General features: G+C 41.5%; 1 protein-coding gene across 10 annotated transcripts in view; it reads left to right on the top strand.

Annotated features, from left to right (window-relative positions):
* Nucleotides 1-24,580, top strand: part of CDKAL1 (CDKAL1 threonylcarbamoyladenosine tRNA methylthiotransferase) — a 461,612-nt gene that overhangs the window by 265,787 nt on the left and 171,245 nt on the right. For all 10 annotated transcript variants that reach the window (XR_014790207.1, XR_014790208.1, XM_084850143.1 and 7 more), the window contains one exon: nucleotides 24,144-24,310. Coding sequence is in view for 8 of the 10 variants with exons in the window: in XM_084850143.1 (XP_084706269.1) it covers nucleotides 24,144-24,310 (167 nt within the window). In the remaining 2 variants the exon portion in view is untranslated. The remainder of the gene's footprint in view (nucleotides 1-24,143; nucleotides 24,311-24,580) is intronic.

Genomic DNA, 24,580 nt, shown 5'->3' with positions numbered 1-24,580 from the left:
CAGTTTTCCAGCAGTTCTGCAGATAATTCAGAACTCCCCAGGTGGACCTGTTTGTGACACAGAAGAACCTTCAAGTGAAGGCTTTCTTCTCTCACCAGTGCCACTCTAAAATGATGGGAGCAGACACACTAAGGAATGAGTGCCCAGTAAGATTCTTGTACGCATCTATGTTGTAACTCTGATCAGCCACAACATAAAAGAATAACGAGTAGTAGCCATTGTACTTGTGCCACATTAGGCCAGGTTCCAGTGGTTCCCAGATTGCATCAAGTTGTCCATCCACGCTCATTCAAGACTGCTTCTACACCAGAATCTCTTTACTCAGGGATCAGTAGTGCACACTCAGCCAGATCTCCACAAAACAGCCTGGAGACTGGGTGGAAACAAATCATAGAAATGAAGAAGTAACCATTCTTTCTTCCAGAAAGCAGGCCACAAGGTCTGTAAAGCTATATGGCAAGTGTTTGCTTGCTGCAGGTTTTGGCTACTGAAGTACCTGCAAGACAGCCTGAACAAAGGGCTTAGCACCAGCATGTTAAAATGGCAGACAGAGGTCATATCAAGCATCCTGAGACACAGGAAAGGTGGCCCCCTATCCCAGCACCCCAGGTCATCAGGTATCTAAAAGGAGTGAACCCAGCTCAATCTTCTGTGGTGTACTGGTTTCCCACATAGGAACTGAAAGTAGTACTGCCACTTCTTACTAAACCTCCATTCAAACTCACGGCCACCTGACCCATCAGGAAACTGTCCCTTAAAAGATCATTCCTGGAGGGGATCATCTTGGTATATAGAATGCCCAAGCTTAACACTCTAGTGCACATAAGGAATTGTGCATCTTTCACAAAGACAAGCTGGTGTTAAGACCAGATCCCACTTTTCTGTCAAAGGTAAATTCCTTGTTCAACAGGTCCAAAAAAGTCATGCTGTTTTCTTTTCACCCAAATCTTCTGACCAGAAGGAAAGTAAGTAGCACACTCTAGACATGAGGAGGCACCTCACTTTCTCGATCTCCAGGACCAAGGAGTCCTGGCTAACAGAACATCTATTTATTTTCTTTTGACCCTCTTCTCTAAATATCTTCCAAAGGTGTCCAACCTAGGGATGCCCATTCATATAAGATGGGGGAGGAAAGGATCCCACAACAAGCATCACGGCCCATTCTTTGGGGAGCGTGGCCACCTCTGCTGCCTACCAGTCCTGTCCTTTGACTGAGCTTGTTTGAAAGGCAGCCACAAGGAAGTTTGTATATACTTTTCCTAGACACAGTTGCATTGTCTTTTACTCTGCAAGGCCAACCTTTGGAAGATGTGTTCAACAGAAGGTAATTCAAGTCTGGGAGTAGGTCTTTCCCACTCAAGGGAATGAACTGCTCTTTTACATCCCAACAGTAAAATGCTACCGTACTCCCAAGCTTTCAGAGAAAGGAAAATGAAGACTTGCTGTAAGGTTTCATTCTTCACGCTTCTGGGATTGGTCAGTCATCCCACCCTTTTGAAGAACTGTGCAGGAAACTGATCTGGGGCAAACCTGGAATGCTGAAACGTTCAGTACAAATATATGTTTAGAAAGAGTTCAAGCCCAAAGGGATGTTTCTCTGACTTCATTTTTTATTCATTTTGACCTCAGCCTGGCATGGTCATAGGTTGGGGTTAGTATGTTACAGTTGGATATTGCTATCCTAAGTATTTATAAATTAGACAAGGAGGTTTTTGACCTGTTTTTTGCATAGCATAGGAGAAAGTAAATGGCTTCCAGAGTCTGATCCTGGTCTGCAGTTGGAGACTGGTGTAATTTTCTGATGGCTCTGTCTCATTTCCAGCAAAGGACCTTACCAACCATAAAAGATTGCCCCACCCCTGAACCTCTGCTGAATGGAAACTTACAATAAGTCTACAGTTGCCTTTTTATTGGAGGTGTTAACTGTTTTAGATACAATTATATTATGTCTTTCCCTTTTATTAAAATACATCATTTCTTTTGTTCTATATGTTTGCAGTGGTGCATAAATATCTCATATACATATGGCTGAACATAAGCATTCCCACACAGCAACATTTTGTTGCAAGTCCCGCTTGTAAATATAAAGTATTCATAACTTAAATCTTTAGAGTTTCTGAAAAGAGCATGATATAATTGGAACCTAAGTGCATGTTCATCGGATCTGTTACTGCTTTGATACTTTAAAAAGCATGGGAAGATGATTGTTTTATCCCTCCTATGGGTTGTATGCAATGTTAGTCATACTTGGAGTAGACACATTCAAATGAATGGAATTTAAGTTGTAAGAACAATGGATACAACCCTATGACGAGCTTCAGTTCAAAATCCACATCTAGAATTTACTGTCAGAAATTCATGGCTGTGAATTCAGAACAAAACAGTTTTTTAAAACCTCTAATGAACTCATCTGATGCTGAGAGTGGATGCTGCTTTTAAAATGCTTTTTAGTATGGCATATTCACTTTAAAACTCAACAGAGAATCAGTCATATCCCCCAAAATCTGCTTTATTATTTTACTAGCAAATGGACCCAGCTTTGCATGGGTTGGAATTAGGGATGGCGCGAGCACCCAACTGGTCTGTGAGTCCATTGGGCTTCCCCCTCCCACACCAACAGACCGTGCCCATCAAACCTCTGGCCTCGCTTGCCCCTGCTCGCACCCTCCTGGATGTTTCCCACACTCACCCGGACCTGGAGGTCTTTATGCGCAAATTTGGGCTGGGAAAGTCTGATCTATACAGTATTAGAGGCATAAATGGCCCATTTACACCTCTAATATTGCACATATCAACATTTCCCAGCCCAAATTGGCGCATATTTAAATATGTGCATTTTTAAAGACCTCCTTTTTCACAAAAACAAGCTTGGGAAAATGGTGGGCGCTCATGGATGGAATCCAGGGTGAGTGCGGGCAGCTCGGTGAGCTCGTGGGGGCTCAAGCAGAGGCAGTGCTTTATTGGGTGCCCTCTGAAACTGGACAGCGGTGGGTCCATCCATCCCTAATTGGAATAGCTCTTAGTTTGAGAGAGTGAACCCTTCAAGCAAAGCAATGCAGCTGTCAGAGTGGGACACACTGTGCCTGTTCCATCTTGAGTGAAGCCATGCGCGTGACGCTCATACACATGGCCCCTGCCATCATGCATTCCCTAAAGTCTCCTGATCTGTCCACTCCATTCCCCTGAGGTGGGGCTACCCACGGCAGAGGGGAGGGGCAGGCGTATAACTCTGTCCCTTGGCCTACTAATCTCCCCTGGCTTCAAAGTGTATGGACTGCAAAGCTATGTGCTGGTTAGGGAAGTCTCCCCCTTGTGGCTGAAGATGTTAGTGCAGGCTTCAACCACATGGACACATTAAACTTAATTAATGCATTTTAGAAACAAAATAACCCTGAGGTGCACAGCCCTGGGTCCTCTTACTATGCATGTCAAGTTTCAGATATCTAGGCTTCATGGCCTTGGCATTGTAGAATGGACAGACAGACAGACACATATCTTCTTTTATTAGAGATATTTGAAGAGAATGAGGAAGGAAGAGTTAAATGTCACTTTCTGCAACCATTGGAATGTCCCACAAGGAGAATGGGGGAGTGGGGAGTAGAGAAGAGATGACAGAACAAGAAATAGTTGTTTCTTCACCAGAAATAGTTACCAATGTATGTGACTAACCATAAGAGATAAGAAAACTGGAGTGATTTGGTTAATTTTGAGTGGAAAAATATTAGCTGAGATCCAAAGAGGCACACGTGTACTGTGACATCCCTCCCTTCTCATTGGTCTCTCACACCTCCCAAAACCTGCTCCTAAATGTTGAGGATCCTTTGGGGCTGCAGGCAGAAAGAAAAAACAACCACCACCACTCCACATGAGGTTTAGGAAGTACTTTCCACTCACACACAGAATTCTTAGGATACCAACTATTTTAGATGTATCATTTGTTATTTTTATGATTTATGTATTGAATATCATTTTTATGGTTTGATTATGTATTTGTAATTAAATTTGTAATCTAATTTGTGAGAGTTTGTCTTCCAAAAAGTGGGCTATAAATCCATTAAACACCCAATAAATAAATAAAGTCTGCATCTTGGTTTACTAATTAAGAAAATACATCAATAGAATTAAACTAATATTACCTTCAGATAGCCTCATAATCTCATGGATTGTTTACCAGCAGATGATCTTCTCTGTACAGAAGCAAAAAGAAGAAGGGAAGAAAAATGCTTCATCTTCACTTAGGTTCTTTAATTTTTCTCCAGTTTTAGTTTTTATTTTTCCTACCTGTTTTGTTTCTTCTTTCTGGTTTAGTTCCGTGTGTGATAGGCAAGTTGTTTCCCGGGAGCCAGCTTGATGATCAAAGGCAAAAACGGTATTTTCCATTTTGCTATTATTTTCTTTCCCCTTTTGTGTGTATTTAATTATGTCCTGTTTTAAACAGGATGGCGTTGGACTTCAGACAATTCAAGATCTTTTATGTTATTTTTTCTAATTCCCACAAGAGTAATTAATACCTTCAGTAATTCTCAAGTAGAACCTTTCTTGCTGCAGAAGTTTCAAGAGATAAAGAACAAGTTTAACATACCTCATTTTTCTTTCTTTCTACTTTTAATAAAAGGTTAGAAGAGAGTTGTATTGTAGTTGTTATAATGGAAGTTTGCCATGGTAACTAAATAAACTAAGGGGTCTATCATCTCAGCCATCAGACCACATTTAACTGTTTGTGGTATATCTGCAGAAACACAATCCCTCTTCTATTATGTGCTTTTTCTTCCAAATCTAAGTCCATGTATCTTTTCTTTTTGTTACATTAAATAGCACCAACATTCTCTAAGGCTAGAATCTAAGATACACTACATTTAACATAGACCCATGATTTTAATGGGTTTTGCATTTAAATAAATGCATTAAGAACTGAGGCATACATAATTTTATACTAGGGTAGCCCCAAGGCTTGTATTGGGTGTCTGTTGGGAAGGTGGTGGCCACACATATGTGCATACACATGTGCACACCAATTTCTCACACACACCATTCACACTCACCCCAGCAGTAACAAAATTTAATCTTGCATGTCACAGCATTAAGGTGTCAAAGCCCCCCATTCTCCTCAGCTACCCCAACTTGATCACCAAAAAAGAGGGAGGACTCTAGGAACAAGCTCTATGGTTCCTGCCGTAGAAGCTTCCTTCCTATAGTGTCTCCAGAACACCTTCGGAAGCTGGCAGGAATCCGCAAGTGCTGCTTCCTAGGATGCTCCAGGGACAGTCTAGGAATGAGGCTTCTGTGACAGGAACCATAAAGCCTGTTCCTAGAGGAGGGTTTTCTCTCCCCCCGCCCTGCTTTTTCCAGCAATGGCAGATCCTGGGGGCCACAGGACAAGATTTGGGAGTCACCTGCGGCCCATAAGCTGCATGTTTTGCATCCCTGCTTTATACCATCACAACTCCTCTAGATAATTGTTTGCTAATTAAGGTTTTCTCTTCTCCAGCTCCTATTGAAAGAAAATACTTAGAATGTAGAAGTTTATTACCCTAATCCATAGATTCTTGTTTGCACTGCTGAACACATTTTAATAGATAGCTCACATAGCTTGTTTTATTTTTATTTAGTATCCCAACCGTCTTTCATGGAGCCCAGGATAACATACTTTGGGTTTCCCCATGATATTCTCACAACAGCCCTGTGCCATAGGCTAGGTGTCCAATGTCACCAAGTTAGTTTCATGGCTGAGTAGGGGTCTGAATCCAGGAATTCCATGTCCTTCTAATACAGTCAGGGCCCGAGATATTGGAACAAGGATAACTTTTGACAGTTGGCCTCTGTATACCACCACATCTAAGGTGAAAGGAAACACACCCAGATGAGAGCAACGTCAGGACTTTCAGCTGTAATTCAAGGGGTTTGACAAAAGTGGGGCACTAACCATTCAGGAAGTACAGCCAGTGGCATACACACACACCCATCGTTGGTGGCTCATAAGTAATGGAACAAACCAACATCATTTCAAACTTAAGGATCGCCTTTACTACCTGGAGGAAAATCCTTTGCAGTCAATGACTGCCTGAAGTCTGGAACCCATGGACATGACCAAATGCTGAGTTTCCTCCCACGAGATGCTTTGCCAGGCCTTTACTGCAGCTGCCTTCAGCTGCTGCTTGTTTGTGGGTCTTTCTGCCTTCAATCTTGTCTTCACTAAGTGAAAAGCATACTCTATTGGGTTGAGATCAGGTGATTGACTTGGCCATTGAAGAACATCCCACTTCTTTGCCTTGAGAAACTCTTGGATAGATTTTGCTGTATGTTTTGGGTCATTACCCATCTGCAATATGAAGCGGCGTCCTATCAGTTTGGCAGCATTCGGCTGAATCTGAGCAGAACCTATAGCCCTATACACTTCAGAATTCATCCTGCTGCTTTGATCAGCAATCAGGTCATCAATAAACACCAGTGACCTGGCTCCATTGGCAGCCATACACGCCCATGCCATAACACTGCCTCCACCATGTTTGACAGATGATGTGGTATGCTTTGGATCATGAGCTGTTCCTTTCCTTCTCCATACTTTTCTCTTCCCATCATTCCGGTACAAGTTAATCTTGGTTTCAACAGTCCAAAGAATCTTATTCCAGAACTGGGCAGGCCTTTTAAGGTGTTTGCTGGCAAAAGGCTAATCTGGCCTTTCTGTACTCGAGCATTACCAGTGGTTTGCACCTTGTTGCGAAGCCTCTGTATTTACATTCATAAAGCTGTCTCTTGATTGTAGATGTTGCCAGTGACATGCCTACCTCCTCAAGAGCGTTCTTTCTTGACCTGGCTCGATGTTGTGAAAGGGTTCCTCTTCACCATGAGCAGCATTCTGCGGTCATCCACTTTAGTTGTCTTCTGTGGTCTTCCAGGCCTTTTGCTGTTGCTGGGCTCACCAGTTAATTCCTTCTTTTTCAGGATGTTCCAAACTGTTATATTGGCCACTCCCACTGCTTTGCCATCTCTCTGATGAGTTTATTTTGTTTCCTCAGCCTAATGATGGCCTCCTTCACTCGCATGGACACCTCTTTGGACCTCATGTTGGGATTTGCAATGAACAACCACCAAATGCAAATGTCACACTCAGAACCACCTCCAGGCCTTTTCTCTGCTTGATTGGTCATGGGGTACCCAGGAAACAGGCCACACCTGGCCATGCAGCTGCTTGTCAGCCATTCATTCCATTACTTATGAGCCACCAATGATGGGGGGGAGGCCCATTGGCCGTACTTCCTGAATGCTTAGTGCCCCACTTTTGTCAAACCCCTTGGATTACAGCTGAAATTCCTGACTTTCCTCCCGTCTGGGTGTGTTTCCTTTCAACTTCGATGTGGTGGTGTACGGAGGCCAACTGCCAAAATAGTTATCCTTGTTCCAATATTTCTGGCCCTGACTGTATTTGATCCATTATGATAGCACTGATAGCACTAGCCACCTGTTTGGTGGGGTGCATTGTACAGGACTATGATGCACACATCCCTACTGTTGTAACTGTTTTTCAACACATCTGGAATCCTTCCTCTCACATGGGAATACATCAAAGGCCTTTATTTATTCTATGCATCCAGGCACAGATTGCCCTTGATGTGATGGGGCATATATTTTTATTATCTTCACATGTCCATGAAGTGCCTTCAATTTGGTTAAAGTTGTGCATGAATCTGAACAGGCAAGTCATCCCAAATAAATAGATGAGGAGAAGAGAATAGATAATAACTGCACCCAAATTCTTATCTTCCTTCCAATATGCTTAGAAGATTACTCTTGGGGGGAATCTGAAATCCTATCACTTTTAATGGAGAACATAGCTGTTCTTCAGTGAGCTTTTTAAGCCCATCTCAGGGAATTATCAACTCTGATGAATATGAATCTGGGAGAAGATTTGACGTTTTCTAAAAACTCAGAGTGTGTCATCCTAATTTAGTTAAAGTGTTTTTAACAGACTTGTATGGAGCAATCTCAGGACAGGAAGGCCTGGCGTGCTATGGTCCATGGGGTCACGAAGAGTCGGACACGACTGAACAACAACAACAATGGAGCAATCTCATGGCCACTAGACACTGTCTAGAGGGCCATAGGATATGCTCATTTCTGGGAACCGACCTCGGAGCCCACTCTCCAAGGTCAGTTCCCAGAAAGCCAACCTCCTCTGAGGCAGCACGGAGAAGCCTTGTCCTCCACGCTCGGAAGAGGAGCACGGAGCAACTGAAAAGGGGCATTCTGGGGGATGTTCCGGGGCAAGGAGAGCAGAGCTGCACGTACGACACATCCAGTGTGTTGTACGGCACCTTCCTCTCCCGGTCGGCCCCCCCGCCACTAGACATCTGAAAATGGCTGTCTAGTGAAAAATAGCAAGGCAGGAGAGGTGTGGAGGGAATAACCCCCCCGTGCCTCTCCTGCCTTGCTTTGGATAGGTGGTCGCTTCCGAGGGTCCGAAGCCCTTTGGGCGCAATCCCAACTAAATAGGCAGCCACCTCCAACCTCGGAGGTGACTGCCTATCCAAAGCAAGGCAGGAGAGGCACAGGGGCGGGATCATTCCCTCGGCGTCTCTCCTGCCTTGCTATTTTTCGCTAGACAGCCATTTTCGGCTGTCTAGCAGCGGGGGGGGGGGGCGACCAGGAGAGGGAAGCTGCCATACGACACATTGGAGGTGTCATATGTGCAGCTCCACTCTCCCTGCCCCAGAACGCCCCCCAGAACACCCCTTTGCAGTCACTCCCCACTCCTCTTCCGAGCACGGAAGACAGGGCTTCTCCACACTGCCTTGGCAGCAGTGCGGACGAGGGGGGCAGTCAGTTTTCTGGGAACCAACCTCGGAGCACAGGCTCCCAGAAATGAGCATATCCTGTGGCCCTCTAGACAGTGTCTAGTGGCCATAGGATTGCTCCCTTAGTGAATTTTATCAAATCTTTTGCATCTTCTGTGACTCTGTATCTGTGAGAGAGTTTTAGATCTTCCAAATAGGAAAATGTGTTGCTTTAAATACCTTTTTACCAGAATTTGTGTTTGGAGGAGAGTCAGTACCACTAAATACAAATAATCTGTAAAAGGAATGAGTTTTCAGAAATTGGGATGTTACTACAGAAGCAGGAGAATTTCATTCAGTTCGCATTTCAGTAATAACTTACCAGGTTCACACTTCCTAAATCAGTATGCAAATCAGCTTCGGTATTCATGCTCCTCAGAATTTTGTGACGCAGTTTTCTGAACAAAATATGCACACAAAATGGGTGATATTCAGGGGAAGCATACACAACAATATATAAATTTGTGGGGGGGAAATCACAAAGCAGCCTTATATTAAGGGAAGCTGCTTGCAAAAACTGCACATATTAGGCAAACCTGGATACATAAAGGTGTTTATTAAGGGAAATGTCCACAAAAATGCATGCACATTTTTTGCAGACTTTAAAAAAAACTTGCAAATTAATGCAGAAATGTGACAGATCAAATTTAGGATGACCAAAATGAGAAACTGAGAGAAGCCAACATTAACCGATTTGTCCATCTCTAGGTACTACCCTCTCATCAACTTTTTAAAACATTACAAACATTTAACAGTTTCTGAAGAGGAGAGATAAGATTACAAGTATTAATTTATAAATCTTGCATTGATTTTTATCTTAATTGTTGGACTCTTTTAAATAATGATATACAATTGTAAATCTCTTGGGCACTTTATATTATAAAAATTATTTGGAATAACATGTACTTAAATGGTCCTACTGAGTATTTATAAAATGGCAATTAGTAAATGCAATTTAAATATGCATTATATCATACGTAACATTAAAGTAATAATTTGAATTCATTGGTTAAGAAGCTGTCCAACGAGCTTTTATTTATGTCAGTCATGTAAGCAGTGTCTTTCTTGAATTTGTAAATTCAATAGGACAAACATTATAGGACAAATATGAGGTTCTCAGCTCTAATATGAAACAGAGAGGGTATTTAACTCCTCCCCACGCTGCAAATGTCCTAAGCCGTTTTTAACCTGCTTTTCTCCCAGCCAGCTTCCAAGACTAGAAATAAGCTTGGCTCCCAGAAATATCACCCAAGGTGCTTTAACAACGGAGAATCAGAGACCCCAGAAAGCTGGAACCCTCCCAGTTCCAGTTTTCCCCTACAAAAAGCCCCTGTCCTGAAAAGTGTGTTTCTGTGTAGATCCAGCCATATTCTTAATATACAAATTAATGCAAAGGTTTAAAGGGACTGCAGAAGTGATAAACAATTTTCTCTATCGTAAACTAATACTGTGACAATAGCTCGACCTGCTGTGAATCAAGGCTTGTATTCAATTGGCTACAGCCCTCAACGCCCTAGTTTAGGAATGTGTTCCATGGCGGTCAGAAGGACTTACTTATAAACAAATACCTATCAGCCATGAATGTGTTTATATCTAGTCAGAGCAGATTTTTAAAAATTATATTAGATAGATTTCTCCATTTACAAACAAGTCTATATCCACATAAAATATGTGTAACGATAATTTGGTATTTCAAAAATGTGGAAACTCATTGCATCTGTTTCCACAAAAACAAGTTATGTAAACTGCTTCCAACTCTTATTTAGTACTAAATGGTCACTACATCCTGCAGTGTGTGTAGAACTCATTAACATTTCCTGTAATTCTTAAAAAATGCCCCTTTGTGTCTGATATTTTACCTACAACTATCCTGTGTATTTGGCAGTGTTTTGGTATGTTTCCTTTCCATTCTGAATTGTTCTGTTCTGCTGTGTACTTACTTTATTTTTAAAGCATTTTTACCCAGCGTTTCAGCTGAAAAAGGCTCCCAAAGGAACCGACAAAGATTAATAATAAGGCAGCCCTGCCGTCAGGTTTACAGCAATTAATTGTTGAGAACCGCCCAGAGAGCTTTGGCTATTGGGCGGTAGGGTAATGTAATATAAGATAAATAAAGACATCTAAAAGACATGACACAAAAGGAAAAGGGATGGGGGGGGGAACTTAGCCACTAGTTCTTGGTTACAAAATTCGTACAGGTGTTCTCTGGCAGGGGAGGGTGAAACGAGCTTCCTGTAGCTGCTCCTTCTCTTCAGGTTGGTCTTCCCCCACTGTGATGTTCTTCCTTGGAGGCAGGGGGTTCCCCCCACCATGCAGACAATTGGGAAACACAAGAAGCTAGTGATTCAGGAAAAGTAATCTCTTCCAGGTTCACCAGCTGGCTATGTTCCCTTTCTGTGCACAGAGAAAGGGGAGCAATACTTTCCTCACCACACAGAGACAAATCCAAGCAAGCTGGCGACTGCTCTCTTCCTGCATCACAGCTAGCTGCATTTCCTCTCTGTGCACTGAGAAGAGGGTGCATTGCACAGAGAGGAATCCTGATGCAAGACACTCCCATCGCCTTTCTCATCGGGAAAATCAAGAGAATCCTTCAGGAACTGCTGCTTCAGAGCGGTCCAGGCACCTTGAGCAGCTGCTCCCAAGTGAGCCAGCTATCCTCTCCCCAATTTGTCCTCTCAGGGGAGGGGCCTCGACCGGACGGATGGGAAGGCCTGACGGGCCAAAGGTCCACTGCTCATTTAGAGGCATTGGTCATTTAAGCCCATCCAGGGGCTTGATCATGCCTCAAGGGAATTCTTCCCTTTGAGCAGTTTGTCATGATGCATGCATGTTATGCTGTTGCTGATACGGTTTTTATGGTGCTGTTTATATTATTATTTGTTTATTTTGTTTTATTGGGATTGTTTTCAATTTTATTTAATTTATGTTTAGCCATCTTGAATTTGATTTTATCATAGATAATCCAAGAGGGAATAAAAAAAATACAAATAATAAGTATGTAAAGGTGTTGCTTGAGAAGCACGAGTATAACGTTCCTTTGGCATGCAGAACTACAGAAAGAAGTACAGTTATTAGGATTGAGGCTTTTCATGTCATGGTGTATACATTGGAATTGCCCTTTTGTTAGTACTGAGGCTGACTGTAAATGAGCCAGCTATGTATCAACAAAATTAGTTGGCCAGGTACATTCCTGCATATGATTCTACATTGCCAGACGTATGAACTAATAATTCTGATTGCTTTTCTGTTCTGGAATGGAAGAACCTTGGAAAGGAAGGTGAAGTCTAGGAACATCCAAGTTCTGTGTACTTAATGTTCCACCACTCCATGTGTTTTGTGTTTAGCAAATGTCCTAATCCACATGAAAATTATCTGTGAGGGGTAACAGTGACCTCATTTACACAGAATATTATATATTTCAGAACCTAACCTTTTACACTACGAGTGTGTGTGTGTGTGTGTGTGTGAAATAGATGTTACAAACAGGTGTCAAAAGGGAAATAGAGCCCTCTCTCCTTCATCTCTAGTCCATTTGAAATGTTGTGCTTTCTGGTCTGTTCAACTTTCCCTGCAGTTTTAGGGTGGCCAGATCATCCAATCTATCATCATGATGAACAGCATCACTGAGCCATGGTTTTTTTTTTTTTAATTGACTATATACATTTTAATCTAGAAGGTACTAGTTAAAACAACAATTAATACTTTTCTGCCTGTCTTGGTTTCCTTTAGGGTCTGTTTTTGTTAGTGTAGCTATCATACTGTTTTCAGTGATCAAGTGAGCCATTATAGGTTTCCCCGTCAATCTCCTCCCTTTCCCCTTCTACTGACACTCCATCACTGCAAACTGTGTGTTAGTTTATACTCTGCTAGACCACAAAAGCAGAAGTCCCTATAGGGGTAGAATGACCTCTTTTATAAGCAAATACAATGGTTTGCATTGTGACGGGGAATACACTGTTTATACTCCATAAAGCATTTAATAATCGCATAGGCTTATCTACTGCAGAAGTGAAAAATATATAGCAACCTTCCCCAACTTGGTGCCATCCAAATATTTTGGACTTCAACTTCCATCAGCTCCAGCCAACATGGCCAATGGTAAGGAATGCTCAGAGTTACAATCAAAAACATCTGGAGGGCACCAGGTTGGGGAAGGCTGATATATAGCATACTTTAAAAAAAAAAAGAAGGGCAGTCTCTGTATTTAAAATGACTTTTCCCTTCGTGGTGCAAGCAATCAAGACAGAAAGTCTCAAACCATAGTTTCCTGTTTTGTCCTAACTGGGAAAGTTACAAGCTTTGGAACAAGCCAGGATATTAAATCACAGTTCAGACAAAATGGGAAATTATGGATAATCAGAGACTTCCGTGCATAATTGTGGCCACAAAGAGATGAGTGGAAGGGCCGGCCATGTGCATAGACAACAGATTCATTCATATTTCAGTTTAGTAAGCTGAGATTCATTCATATTTCAGCTTAGTAAGCTGAGATTTGTCTGAACACTGCCATTGTATCTGTATTTGCTCCACCTGTCCTTTGTCTTGGTCAAATCTCTGCTTCCTCTGCCCATCTTTCCCTTTGTATGCTTACTGCCTCATCTGCTGCATTATCAATCACTTGTTAATGCTCTGCTCTCCTTTTCTCCAAATATTTGCTCTTACAGGGATCCCAGTTCAACTGTTGCCAAGAAAAGCAATATTCCAACATTTAATATTATTAAATATAGTTGTTCAAGAGCCAAGTTGTGTCCAAGCCAAAAGTTGGTCACATTGTGTCTACAATTTAGGATTTTAAGGCTGTAATCCTGTGCCCACTTTCCTGGGAGTAAGCCTCATTGGACTCGATGGAGCTTACTCTTGAGTAGGCATGTCTAGGATTGCCCTGAAAATTTTTGCTACGGGATGGACATTTTAATTAATGATAAGGCAGGCAGTGTTCTATTAGGGATGAGACAGTTATCAATCTTCCTTTGGAACAGTGGAGGCTGGTGGCTCCAGTTTCGGAGGGGTGGTGATTCCATTCTGGATTTTAGTTAGAACCAGACAGAACTCTAAAGGTGCTATCTAAGGTGCTGAACTCCATACCCAAAATGGGTTCAGCACCTTGGATAGCACCATTAGAGGCTTGACTGATTCTAACTAAAACCCAGAATGGAAGCACCACCCCTCTGAAACTGGAGCCACCAGCCTCCACTGCTTTGGAGGAAGGAGAGAAATAATTTTAAAAACTCAAATTGTAGACACATAGTGAGCCCATTATTCAATCCTGTCTCTGAGAAATAGGCTCCTTATTTGATGGGCCATGGATCATGATCTGATGGGAGAGTAGGAAGCTCAGAACACAGCAAATTCTTAAAAACTGGAGCTGAAGTGCAGTACCTGGTTGAATCCAGGGTCTAAACTGCAAACAGAAGAATACCATTAGTTTGGACTGGTGTGATATCCCTACATGCTCTTAGATTTTTCCATTGAAGGCAATATTTTACTCATATGTTGTATTGCACTGAGTTAATGGTGCAATGGAGAGCCAGTGTAGTGTAGTGGTGAGAGTGATGGACTGGGAGCCGGGAGATCTGGGTTCTAGTCCCCACTTGGCCATGGAAGCTCACTGGGTGACTTTGGGCCAGTCACAGACTCTCAGCCCAACCTACCTCACAGGGTTGTTGTTGTGAGGATACAACAGTGAGGAGGAGGATAATGTAAGCCGCCTTGAGTTCCTTGCGAGAGGGAGAAAGGCGGGGTATAAATGAAATAAATAAATAAATAAATTGTGCTTTCTAAGTGTGCTAGAAAGTGATCACAAATATGCTCCCCACCCCTACCATCTTGCTCCTTGTAGTTTTTGCTAAATGTTGCTTAATCCATAAAACAGGACTTTACTCTAATGGTTATGTTTTAGCTTTGGGTTAATTGAAAACCAAAGAATTTAGGTGGAGCAAGATGAACTTTAACAATGAACTTCCATAACTTAGTTTTGATTTCATAAGACTTCCTATCCATATCTGGCTTATTTTTTAAAAAGCTAGTGTTTTATCACTGATGCATTCTGAGGGCATGAGCAGGAATGGCAGCTTCAGATTAATTGTCCTTGAGACTGCAGGCAATTTTTGACAAATCCTTTAAAATTGGACTTATCCTTGGCAGATGGTCTTCTTGCAATGTCTCTGGGACAGTGAGAGGCAGATTTCTGTGTTCTGGAGAGCATGGCGGGCTGCCAAAAGACGTCTGCTAGAAAAGGAATAGCAAAGTGGCCAGGCAATTATTGATAAGAATCTGAGAAAGTGAGGATGAAGGTCAGAGCCAGTGGCAACATACAGTGAATCTCCCTGCAGTATAAGCCATCCTGCTACCATCTCAGGTGCTCAAAGAAAAGCTTAAAGAGAGAGGGTGGCGGTGGTATTCTTTAGCCACTGTTACTGCAGTTTTACAGATCAGGTGTGGGCTTTGACAATGAATGTTTTCAGTTTCAACTTACTTGGCCCATCAGCATCAGGTTAAGCCTATAGTTGGGCTATTAATTGTATGCGTTAATTAGCTGATGGGAAGAAATGGCATAAAAATCCTGCACTCAAAGAGCACCAACTTCATACACACTTTTTGTCTCTTTCTTAACATAAGGAGAATAGCTTCAGTTCAGAAAACTGTATTCTGCACGCATAAGCATGATCCACACAGTCAAAAGACATTGTGTATCCCTGTTGGGATTAGTCCCAGTGCCACTATGGGGCCTTTCGGTTCCGAGCCAGACTCTGATTCAGGTTTAGAACAGGTTTATTGGTTACCCAGTCCAGTGGTAGAAAGCCCTAGGCCATAAGAGTTTCACTCGGCTTTGTTTCCCATCCAATTACAAGCCAAGGGAGGGGGTTAAATTGATGCCTACTAAGGCTGTGGAATGTCAGAGTGGTGGGAGCTTAACTCTGCCTGGTTTAGCAGAGGGGGAGTTGAACATTCCTGACCAGCCGCAGATTTCGACCTTGAATGAAATGCCTGAAGCTGAGGGGGCTAATAGCCTCTCTGTGAGAATCTAGCAGAGAAGAAACTTGGCTGAAGAAGGAGGTATTTCAAACCTTGGGAACGGAGACTGTCTAAAGAGGGCAAAGTAGACATGCCCTCTCAGGCATAATGCTAGCTTATGAGTTAAGAGTCCCCTGTCAGTAAGAAGGAGGGCCCTTGGGGCTCTTCCATTGCATTTAAACCAGTGCTGAGGTGCCAGGGCCTTTGCTGGGAACGTTTTGTCTTTACTACCCGAAATCTCTCCTGCTTGGACTTACCACCATTTGAACAGACCGAAGCAGTTCTCACTTGGACTAAAATCTGTACCCTTTTCCGTTTGAACCTTGTATCCTTAAGACCCAGCTATGGAATATAATGCTGGAACCAACATCTCTAATGCCTGGATCACTTTCTTGTTTGGACTCAACCCTTCTTTAATGCCTGGGATCATCCTAACACCAGGGGTTTTAGCATGCCTAGGATCTAGTGTAGTAGAGGCTCTAAAGGGGAACATCTCTACTGCCTAGGACTCCCAACTGCCTGCTGTTTTCTTGAAACTTGGACCCTGAAAGGGATCATCTCTATTACCCGTTGCTCTCATTCTTTCTAGTGTGGACTTTCCGTGATCTTTGATCAGCTTTGACACACGTGCTGTGGCGATTCCAATGTAGACTCTATTGTTGGACTGATCTCTGCCCATGCATGTGGGTATAGTAGTTTGTAACTTGCTCTTGAACCACGTCTTGAATTGCCTGGAATGTTATCTTCCCTGGATTATCATAACCCTTGACCTTGCCTTGTATTCTGAACGATGGAAATCCTGACTTGGGAAACCATCATTGGGCTCATCTCGGACATGGTGGTCGATATTAATCTTGAACTGTTTCTTGAACTAAGCAATGTGCATATAGCTTCTGCTATAGTTATGTGATTTCTAGTGAGTGTAACCATTAAGCTTTTACTGTGAGATTGACTACAACAAATAATCTCACTGATTTGGTGTCCTGTGTCAGAATGTCAGAGTGTGTGCCAGAAGGAACGGGCCCAGGACAATGCCAGATAGTACTTGGCTCTAATAACTGCAGAAATTCTGTTGTCTGGGAAGACAAGAAAATGATGTAGATGACTGGATAAAGATATAGGCAGTCAGCTCTAAGATTTCAGTCTGCACAAACACAGAAATTGTACAGTTCAAATAATTTAAGGTGGTTGAATGTAATGTTCATAAGTGTATACCATATATACAAATTTCACAACCTACTCTGATGAAAGTGATGTTGGTAGGTATTGTCTGTCTTAGAAATGTCCTGTGAGGAAATAATTTTGAGAAGTAATAGGGAAAGTATGCAAAGGCAGCTTGAATTTCAAATGATTGGTGCTAAATGTTGACAAGGAAGGCCCAGCCTCCGTCAACAAACTTTCTGTTGAGCCTATTCATACCTGCTGCAGAAATCTGGATACTGGAAATTCCTGTAAAAATCCCTGAAGGCACAATGACTCAACAGAGTCTAGGAAATAATTATTACACCCCAAATGAACCACTAGATAAGGGAGGCAAAAGTTCAGTTGGAGAAGAAGTTATCTTTTTCAACTTGCATAATGTTCTTGCATATATGGATAGGACAGTAGAATATGGTTTCACCCCTACTTGGATCGTTGGCTGCAGAAAACAGTGCTTGGGAGATATTGCTCTCTCCCATTTATTCTCCAGGATTGGGTTGCACAGGGGTCAGTTTTGTCCTCGATGCTATTTAATATCTACATGAAACCATTAAGTGGGGTCATCGGGAGTTTTGGAGTGTGGTGCCATCAGTATAGTGGTGATCCGCAGCACTGATCCTTTTCATCTTCATCAGGTGAGGCCATGGATGTGCTAGATCGGTGCCTGGTTGCGACAATGGACTGGATGAGGGCTAATAATTCAGTCAAGACTGCGGGTGGTTCTCCTGACCAGATGGAGGATGCTTATCCTGTTCTGGCTGGGGTGGCACTTCCTCTGAAGGAGCAGGTTCATAGCTTGGGAATTCTCCTGGAGTGATCTTTGTCACTTGAGACTCAGGTGGCCTCAGTGACATGGAGTGCCTTCTACCAGCTTCAGCTGGTGGACCAGCTAAGCCCCTGTCTGGATAGGGATAAACTTACGCTCTGGTAACCTCCAAGTTAGGTAACTGCAATGGGCTTTATGTGGCGCTGCCTTTGAAGACCAGTCCAGATGCTGCCACTTGTGCAAACTATGATGCCCAGATTGACAGCAGAGACCAGAAGGTCTGATTTTGGCCCATTTGCACAGGCTGCCTGTACACTTCTGAGCTCAAGTCAAGGTGCGGGTCTTGATGTATAAAGCTGTCTATGGCTCTGGACCATAATACCTGATGGAGCCCCTCTCCCATATGAATTTACCTGTACAACATCTGAGACCGTCCTCTGAATGCCTCCTGCGAGGGAGGTTCAGAGGATGACAGCATGGGAGAGGGCCTTCACGGTGGTGGCCCCCCAATTGTGGAATTCCCTCTCCACCAAGGTTCGCTTGACGTTAACATTGTCATATTTTTGGTGCTAAGTTAAGACTTCCCTCTGCTCCCAGGTATTTGACAGCATATGATGGGACTTTTAATGTCATTTGTCTTATTGGATCCTGATACTGTATTGTAAAATTGTTTTTAGCTGTTTTAAATCTTTGTATGATAAGATTTTATATTTTGTTTTTATCATGTTGTATTTTAGGGGTTTAATTTTTGTGAACTACCGAAAGCGCTTTGGCTGTTGGGCAGTATAGAAAAATTATAATAATAATAATAATAATAATAATATAAATTCCCCCCCAAATGCCATCATATTCCTTTTCTAAGTAAGCCAGTATATTAAAGATTAACAATTCCGCCATTAATTTAAAATCACAAACTGTCACAATTTGTTTTATTTTTCTTCTTTTAATTTCCTGTATGTATACTATGTTAAACTGGTAATTTGTAAACAGAGAGAGAGATAAAATTAATGTTATTTACAAGAGAGAGGGAAAAGAGAAAGAGAGAACCACCTACTGAGCTGGAGGGGACAGGCTGCAAATGAGTCCACCCCCCACCCCAATCCTTAGAGACCAGTAGCAAGGTATCATCAGTATACTGATAGTACCCAGCTCTGTATTTAATTGTCCAACAATCGGGAACCAATGTCGCTCCGGTAGCATCCCACGGGCGCTCCCATGGGAGCTTTCTCAAACAGCTTTTTAAAAGATTGAAAAACCTTTTCATTCCCCCCTGGAATTAAAGGGGGGGCAAAGCAACATCTGTATAATATCTTGGAGAAAAGTTCCCCCCTCGAGATAAGTGGGGGGCTGGATTCCAGGGTTATCTCTCCAAAGCTTTACCAATACAAAAAGCTGTACTGAGACTCCTATTTAATAGGAGAAAACAGGGCTGACGTGTTCCATAATAATATATGCTTTAAGAAATATCAACAACTTTTGAGGCATGATTTAAGAAATGTTAACAATATTTGAGAACATCTGAGGACCTGCAAGATCTGTTTGAGAGAAACATGTCTGTGCTGAGGAGGAGAAGAAAGGAGCCAGCATCAACTCCCCCTGCACCACCTGTGTCAAAAGTTTTGAGGGCAGAAGATATAGGGGGATTATTTACTCTGATAAAGATTTTATCTTCGCAATTTACGAGCAAGCCAAAAGATTGGATTTAATCCAAAATTCCATCATCGCCTTGCAAGGAGCTGTAGATGTAATTAATGCGTCATGGCAAAAAATGGAGATGAAAATTAATGAGCTAGAAGACTGAGTGGCAGGAAATGAAACTACGACACAAATTTGTTTAAAAAATGCCTCTGATAGAATTTCTCAACTGGAGGCCTTCACGAGGAAATCCAGTGTACGTATTATTGGGATTAAAAATCTGTCTAATGATGTAAAATTGCCTATTTTTGTGGATAAACTTTTGCATGAGATACTCCCTATCCCATCTGATTACTTACTTGATATTGAGCAGGCATTTCGTGTGCCAAATGCTAAAGGGATTGACTATACGATCATAGTCCAATTTGCAAAAGTATCCACAAAGAATTATATCCTGCGTTTGGCAAGAGAGGGTGGAAGCCTTTCCTGGAAACAAGATAAAGTTATGTTATTTCCAGACTACATTAAGGAGGTGGCGAATAAAAGAAGGCAACTTATCAAAGCAAAAAATATGGTAAAACAAATGAACTTACAATATTACTTAAAATATCCTGCTACACTTTGTATTGTGTCTGAAGGTCAGATGAAGAAGTTTCTAAATCATGAAATGGCGGAGGCATGGCTGAACATAAAAATGCGTGAGAATTCTGTTATAACCCAATTAACTGGAATCTTTAAACAAGCTTTGTTAACTGCTAGTGTTTAGATTACGTGATCCAGGCTAGGTCAGAAGATAAATGATTATACATATATTCGTTTATTCTCTTTCATATTTCTTTTTTTTATATTTTTTTATTTCAAAATAGATATGGTCTGCTATATTTAAATTTATTGTTTTAGGGTAATTGTGCACATGTATTTATATATAAAATGTATTACTGATTGTTGAAGGTTTATTTTCAGTTTTATTATTATATAACACTATATTTATTATTATTATTATTATTATTATTATTATTATTATTAATTTAGGCTACTGGGAATGAACTGCAGACCTGTTTCTTCGATTTAAGATTGATGATATGATATTGAAATGTAAGGTTGTTTATTAAATTGGAAGATTGTTAAGGTTATAGATATAGTTTTTAAAATAGAATGGCATCGGAGGCCTGGGTATTGGAGTTTAAACTTAATTCTTTAAGGGAGAGGGGGAGGGAAGGGGAAAGAATCTTCTTTTTTCTTTACTTCCTTTCCGCCTCCCTTTTCCTTTTTTTTTTCCCCTTTTCCTTTTGTTATTGTGGTGTCCTCATCAGAATATTGTATTGTTGGGAAATTGTAGTATTGATCAGGTTGTTGGTAATTTTGGTATTGTTTATGTCATTTATAAAGATAAAATAAAAAATATATATTAAAAAAATGACCAGCAATCCGTGTCAGATGGATAGGGCCAATACAGTCAAACAGAATCTAGTCAAGACAGAATATGGGAAGGTTCAGGGCTATCAGGGAGTTGGATTTGCCTATGACTGATGAAGTTGTAATGTCTGTCAGACCAGACAGTTGGTCTGGGTGATTTGCCTGACACACCTTTCTTGGAAAACAAAAACTTTGCAATGTTTCATGTCTATGTTCGTAATGTTGAGGACTGATCACTGTAATATTCTTTCTGTGGGGCTGCCCTTGAAAACTTTGAAGTTTTGAAGTTTCAACTGATGCATAATATTACAGTTTCTCATTTGGTAGGAGTGGGGTATAGTATTTACCTTATGTTGCAGAAGGTGACCATTTGTTAGCTTCCAGGCTTGCGTTGAAATGCTGGCATTATCCTTATATATGTAGCTCTTCCTGTTGGAATCTGGACCATAGAGATAATTCTGTAGCTTAGCCCTGTGTTACTTTAGCTGTGTAGAAAAAGACTTAAAAGTTTCCAATGACAGCTCAGTTCAGACATTGCTTCAGACTATGATTTAATGTTAAAACAAATGATGGTTTAGAGCTGCTTGTCTGCTTTCATTTTCCATCTGCTCATTATTCCAAGATCTTGGTGTAGGGGCCTTTGGGGTCAGGAGGAGAGCCATGACTGTGCTTTGTCAATTCAGGCATCACACCAGAGCATAGTTAGCACACCACAATGGTTTTCAAACCCACTTTGAGCCAGGCTTTCTGATTTGTCAGCTGAATAGCACACCATGGTTTGCCAATTCAAATATCATATGAAACTGTAATTAAGCTTCCTTAACATTGTTTGGCGTGATATCTGAATTGATGTTTTTGATGTAAAGAAGGGAAGGGTAAGAAGAAGGTTTTTCTGAAGTTTGCATTTGTGCCTGCATGAATAATGGACATTCCCTGTTGTTTAAAATCCTGATAGTAGAACAGTAAAAACAGTTATTCCTGTTGTTGCTAATTTACTGTTACAGCTGCTTCCTCTTCATGCGATTTAATTTTCAACCCACCAGGAGGCTAATGATCCCCACCTATCCAGATTTCAGAGAAGGTTGTTGTTTTCCATGTGTGAATATTGTTTTCATTCCTATTCATAGTGACTATTTCTTTACACTCATCTGGCACCAGCAGGGCAGCATTCCAGAAACCCTCTTCACAGGTCAAAAATGTGGAACCATTTGGCTGGAAAAATTATAAATTAAGATTACTCTTTTTTAAAGACTGCATATTGTTTTGATGAATGCTTGCAACTGGAAAATAGTGGATAATGTCCTGCTTATATGATTTGCTTTAAGAACAGTTTTTGCATCCAGTTTGTTTAACTTGTGTTTGATTTATATTTTCCCCCTCATATAATGTATCTGGCAATATTATTGATTAAAATGCAGAGAGGGTTTTTTTTAAAAAAAATATGGATTGACATAGTGGACAGGTTCACACTATCTTTTCCGGCTTTATAAACCATAGTTTATGGAGCTGGGAACAAGCATCAGACTTGTGTGTTCCTCCCTCCTCTCCATCTCTCATGCTCCAGCTTTGGCGATTCATTGCTGGCTTGCATTGTATCGCAGCTCCCTGTTACATCCAGTCTGGGGAGGTCTAATTTATTGTTGGTTAAATAACTAGGATAATAAGCCAGGATCTGATTTGATTCAGACATAACAGAGAACTCTGGTTTAATGCAAGACAGGAATGAATCATATGATCATAGAGTTGGAAGGTGTCTTGAAGATCATCTAGTCTAACCCCTTACTCAATGCAGGATCTGTAATGCAGGATGCACTGCCACATCCCTGACAGATGGCTGTCCAGCCTCTGTTTAAATGTTTTCAGTGAAGGACAGGACACCACCTCCCAAGGCCATCTGTTCCACTGTTGAATCATTAGGACATTTCTCCTAACATTTAGCCAAAATCTACATCTTACAATTTCTACCCATTATTTGTAGTCCTGCCTTCTCGAGCAACAGTAAACAACTCTGCTCCATCTTCTGCATGACAGCCATTCAGATATTTGAAGACTGCTATCATGTCTCCCCTTAATTTTCTCCAGATTAAACATACCCAGCCATTCCTGACCCCTCACTCCCTTCTGCAGTTTATCCAAGCCCTTCTTAAAATGTGGCATCCAGAATTGGACATAGTACTCCCGATGCAGCCAGACCAGCACAGAACAGATATGGAACTAAAGCCCTACGTAGGTATTACTCAGCTGAGAGAGCAATGTTAATACAAGGGGCTGCAGGGCTATGACTTTGGAGGCTTCCTGTGCAATTTGGAATCCTGGAAAATCAGGTTTCTAAACTGCAGGGGGAGTCACACGGATGTTTGTTAGACCAGCAGCATCCTTACAGGTTCAAATGACTCTGTTATGTTCCATCTCCTATACATGGCCTTTTTAAATATCAGCTCATCAGCCACACTGCATAGCTGCATACACTTCTATTAATGACAAATTGTGATGAGTGGGTGGACCCTGTAACAATAATTTCTTGGAAGGGAAGATGTTATTAACTTTGCATGTTCAAGAACTATATTATTTTAAGCAGCAAATAAAGTATTACTACTTCCTGCAGGCTCAGTAATGCATGAGTATTAGCTGCTCGAAAACACATTTTCTTGAAGTGACTGTTTCTCCATCCTATCTTTCTCCATTGACTGTCTTTTTTAAAATTAATGAATTTTAATACAGCCTTGTAAATCCTGTAAGGGCTTCAGTTGTTAATAGTTGCTTCACTGTAAATGATAACCAGTATTGTAAGTAGTTGGCTTGTTTGAGCCCTAAGTACTTGGCCTTTTACAGGCTGTTAACTAGACAATCAGTCAGCTATCTGGTAGCAGATTGACCAGTGCTCTATAGTTCTTGCTTGAGCAGCATTGCTCATAGTGCTTAATAAGCCAGATAGTCTTGGGAGTACAGTCTTACTCCTGTCTGAGTTGCATTAAAAAGGCGTCTCACATTAGTCACTGGCTGTGAATGTTAATCACTCCAAAACAATAATTTATAGCATTGTTGTAGCACTCTGGTGCTCATAAAATGAACTCAGCAACCTGCTACTACCCAAGGGATATGCCTCTCTTTCTTTGCGATTAAATACCCAGTCTGCCAGCATAATAGTTAGCCTTATGAAATAGTGCATTAAAAAAGAGTGAGCAGCTGTATGATAAAATAACAAGCTCAAAAGCAGATTTGTTAATGATCTCTCTCTCTCTCTCTCCCTTTCCCCTCCCCTCCCCTCCCATTGACAGAAGGAGTATGTGAGATATGGCTGACCAGCGAAGACACAGGGGCTTATGGAAGAGACATCGGCACAGACCTCCCCACTCTCCTGTGGAAGCTGGTTGAAGTGATCCCTGAGGGAGCAATGCTGCGACTTGGCATGACAAATCCTCCCTATATTTTAGAGCATTTGGAGGTATGTTCAAAGGGAGTATCATTGCAGTGAATAAACATGCTGCTTTTACATCCTGTGTGAATTAAAGCGTTACAGCTATCAGTATCATTACCTGTAGTGAAAACTGGGTTATTTCGTGACTAAATTCACATCATGAAATCTAAGGCAGGATGGAATCTGCAGTCATGCTATTTGTCAAGAAAAAATGTAAATGTACAAAAATGAAACTACAAAACTGCAGCTTTTAAATATGGTCCTTTATGGAAGTAGTAATTCATCAGCAAATTACTA

The sequence above is a fragment of the Heloderma suspectum genome, chromosome 4, assembly GCF_057233095.1.
Source record: "Heloderma suspectum isolate Gila_16-S chromosome 4, 16-S_ref, whole genome shotgun sequence".
NCBI classification, from domain to species: Eukaryota; Metazoa; Chordata; class Lepidosauria; order Squamata; family Helodermatidae; genus Heloderma; species Heloderma suspectum.
The sequence above is the reverse complement of the archived record's forward strand: the minus strand, read 5'-3'. Positions and strand labels throughout refer to the sequence as shown.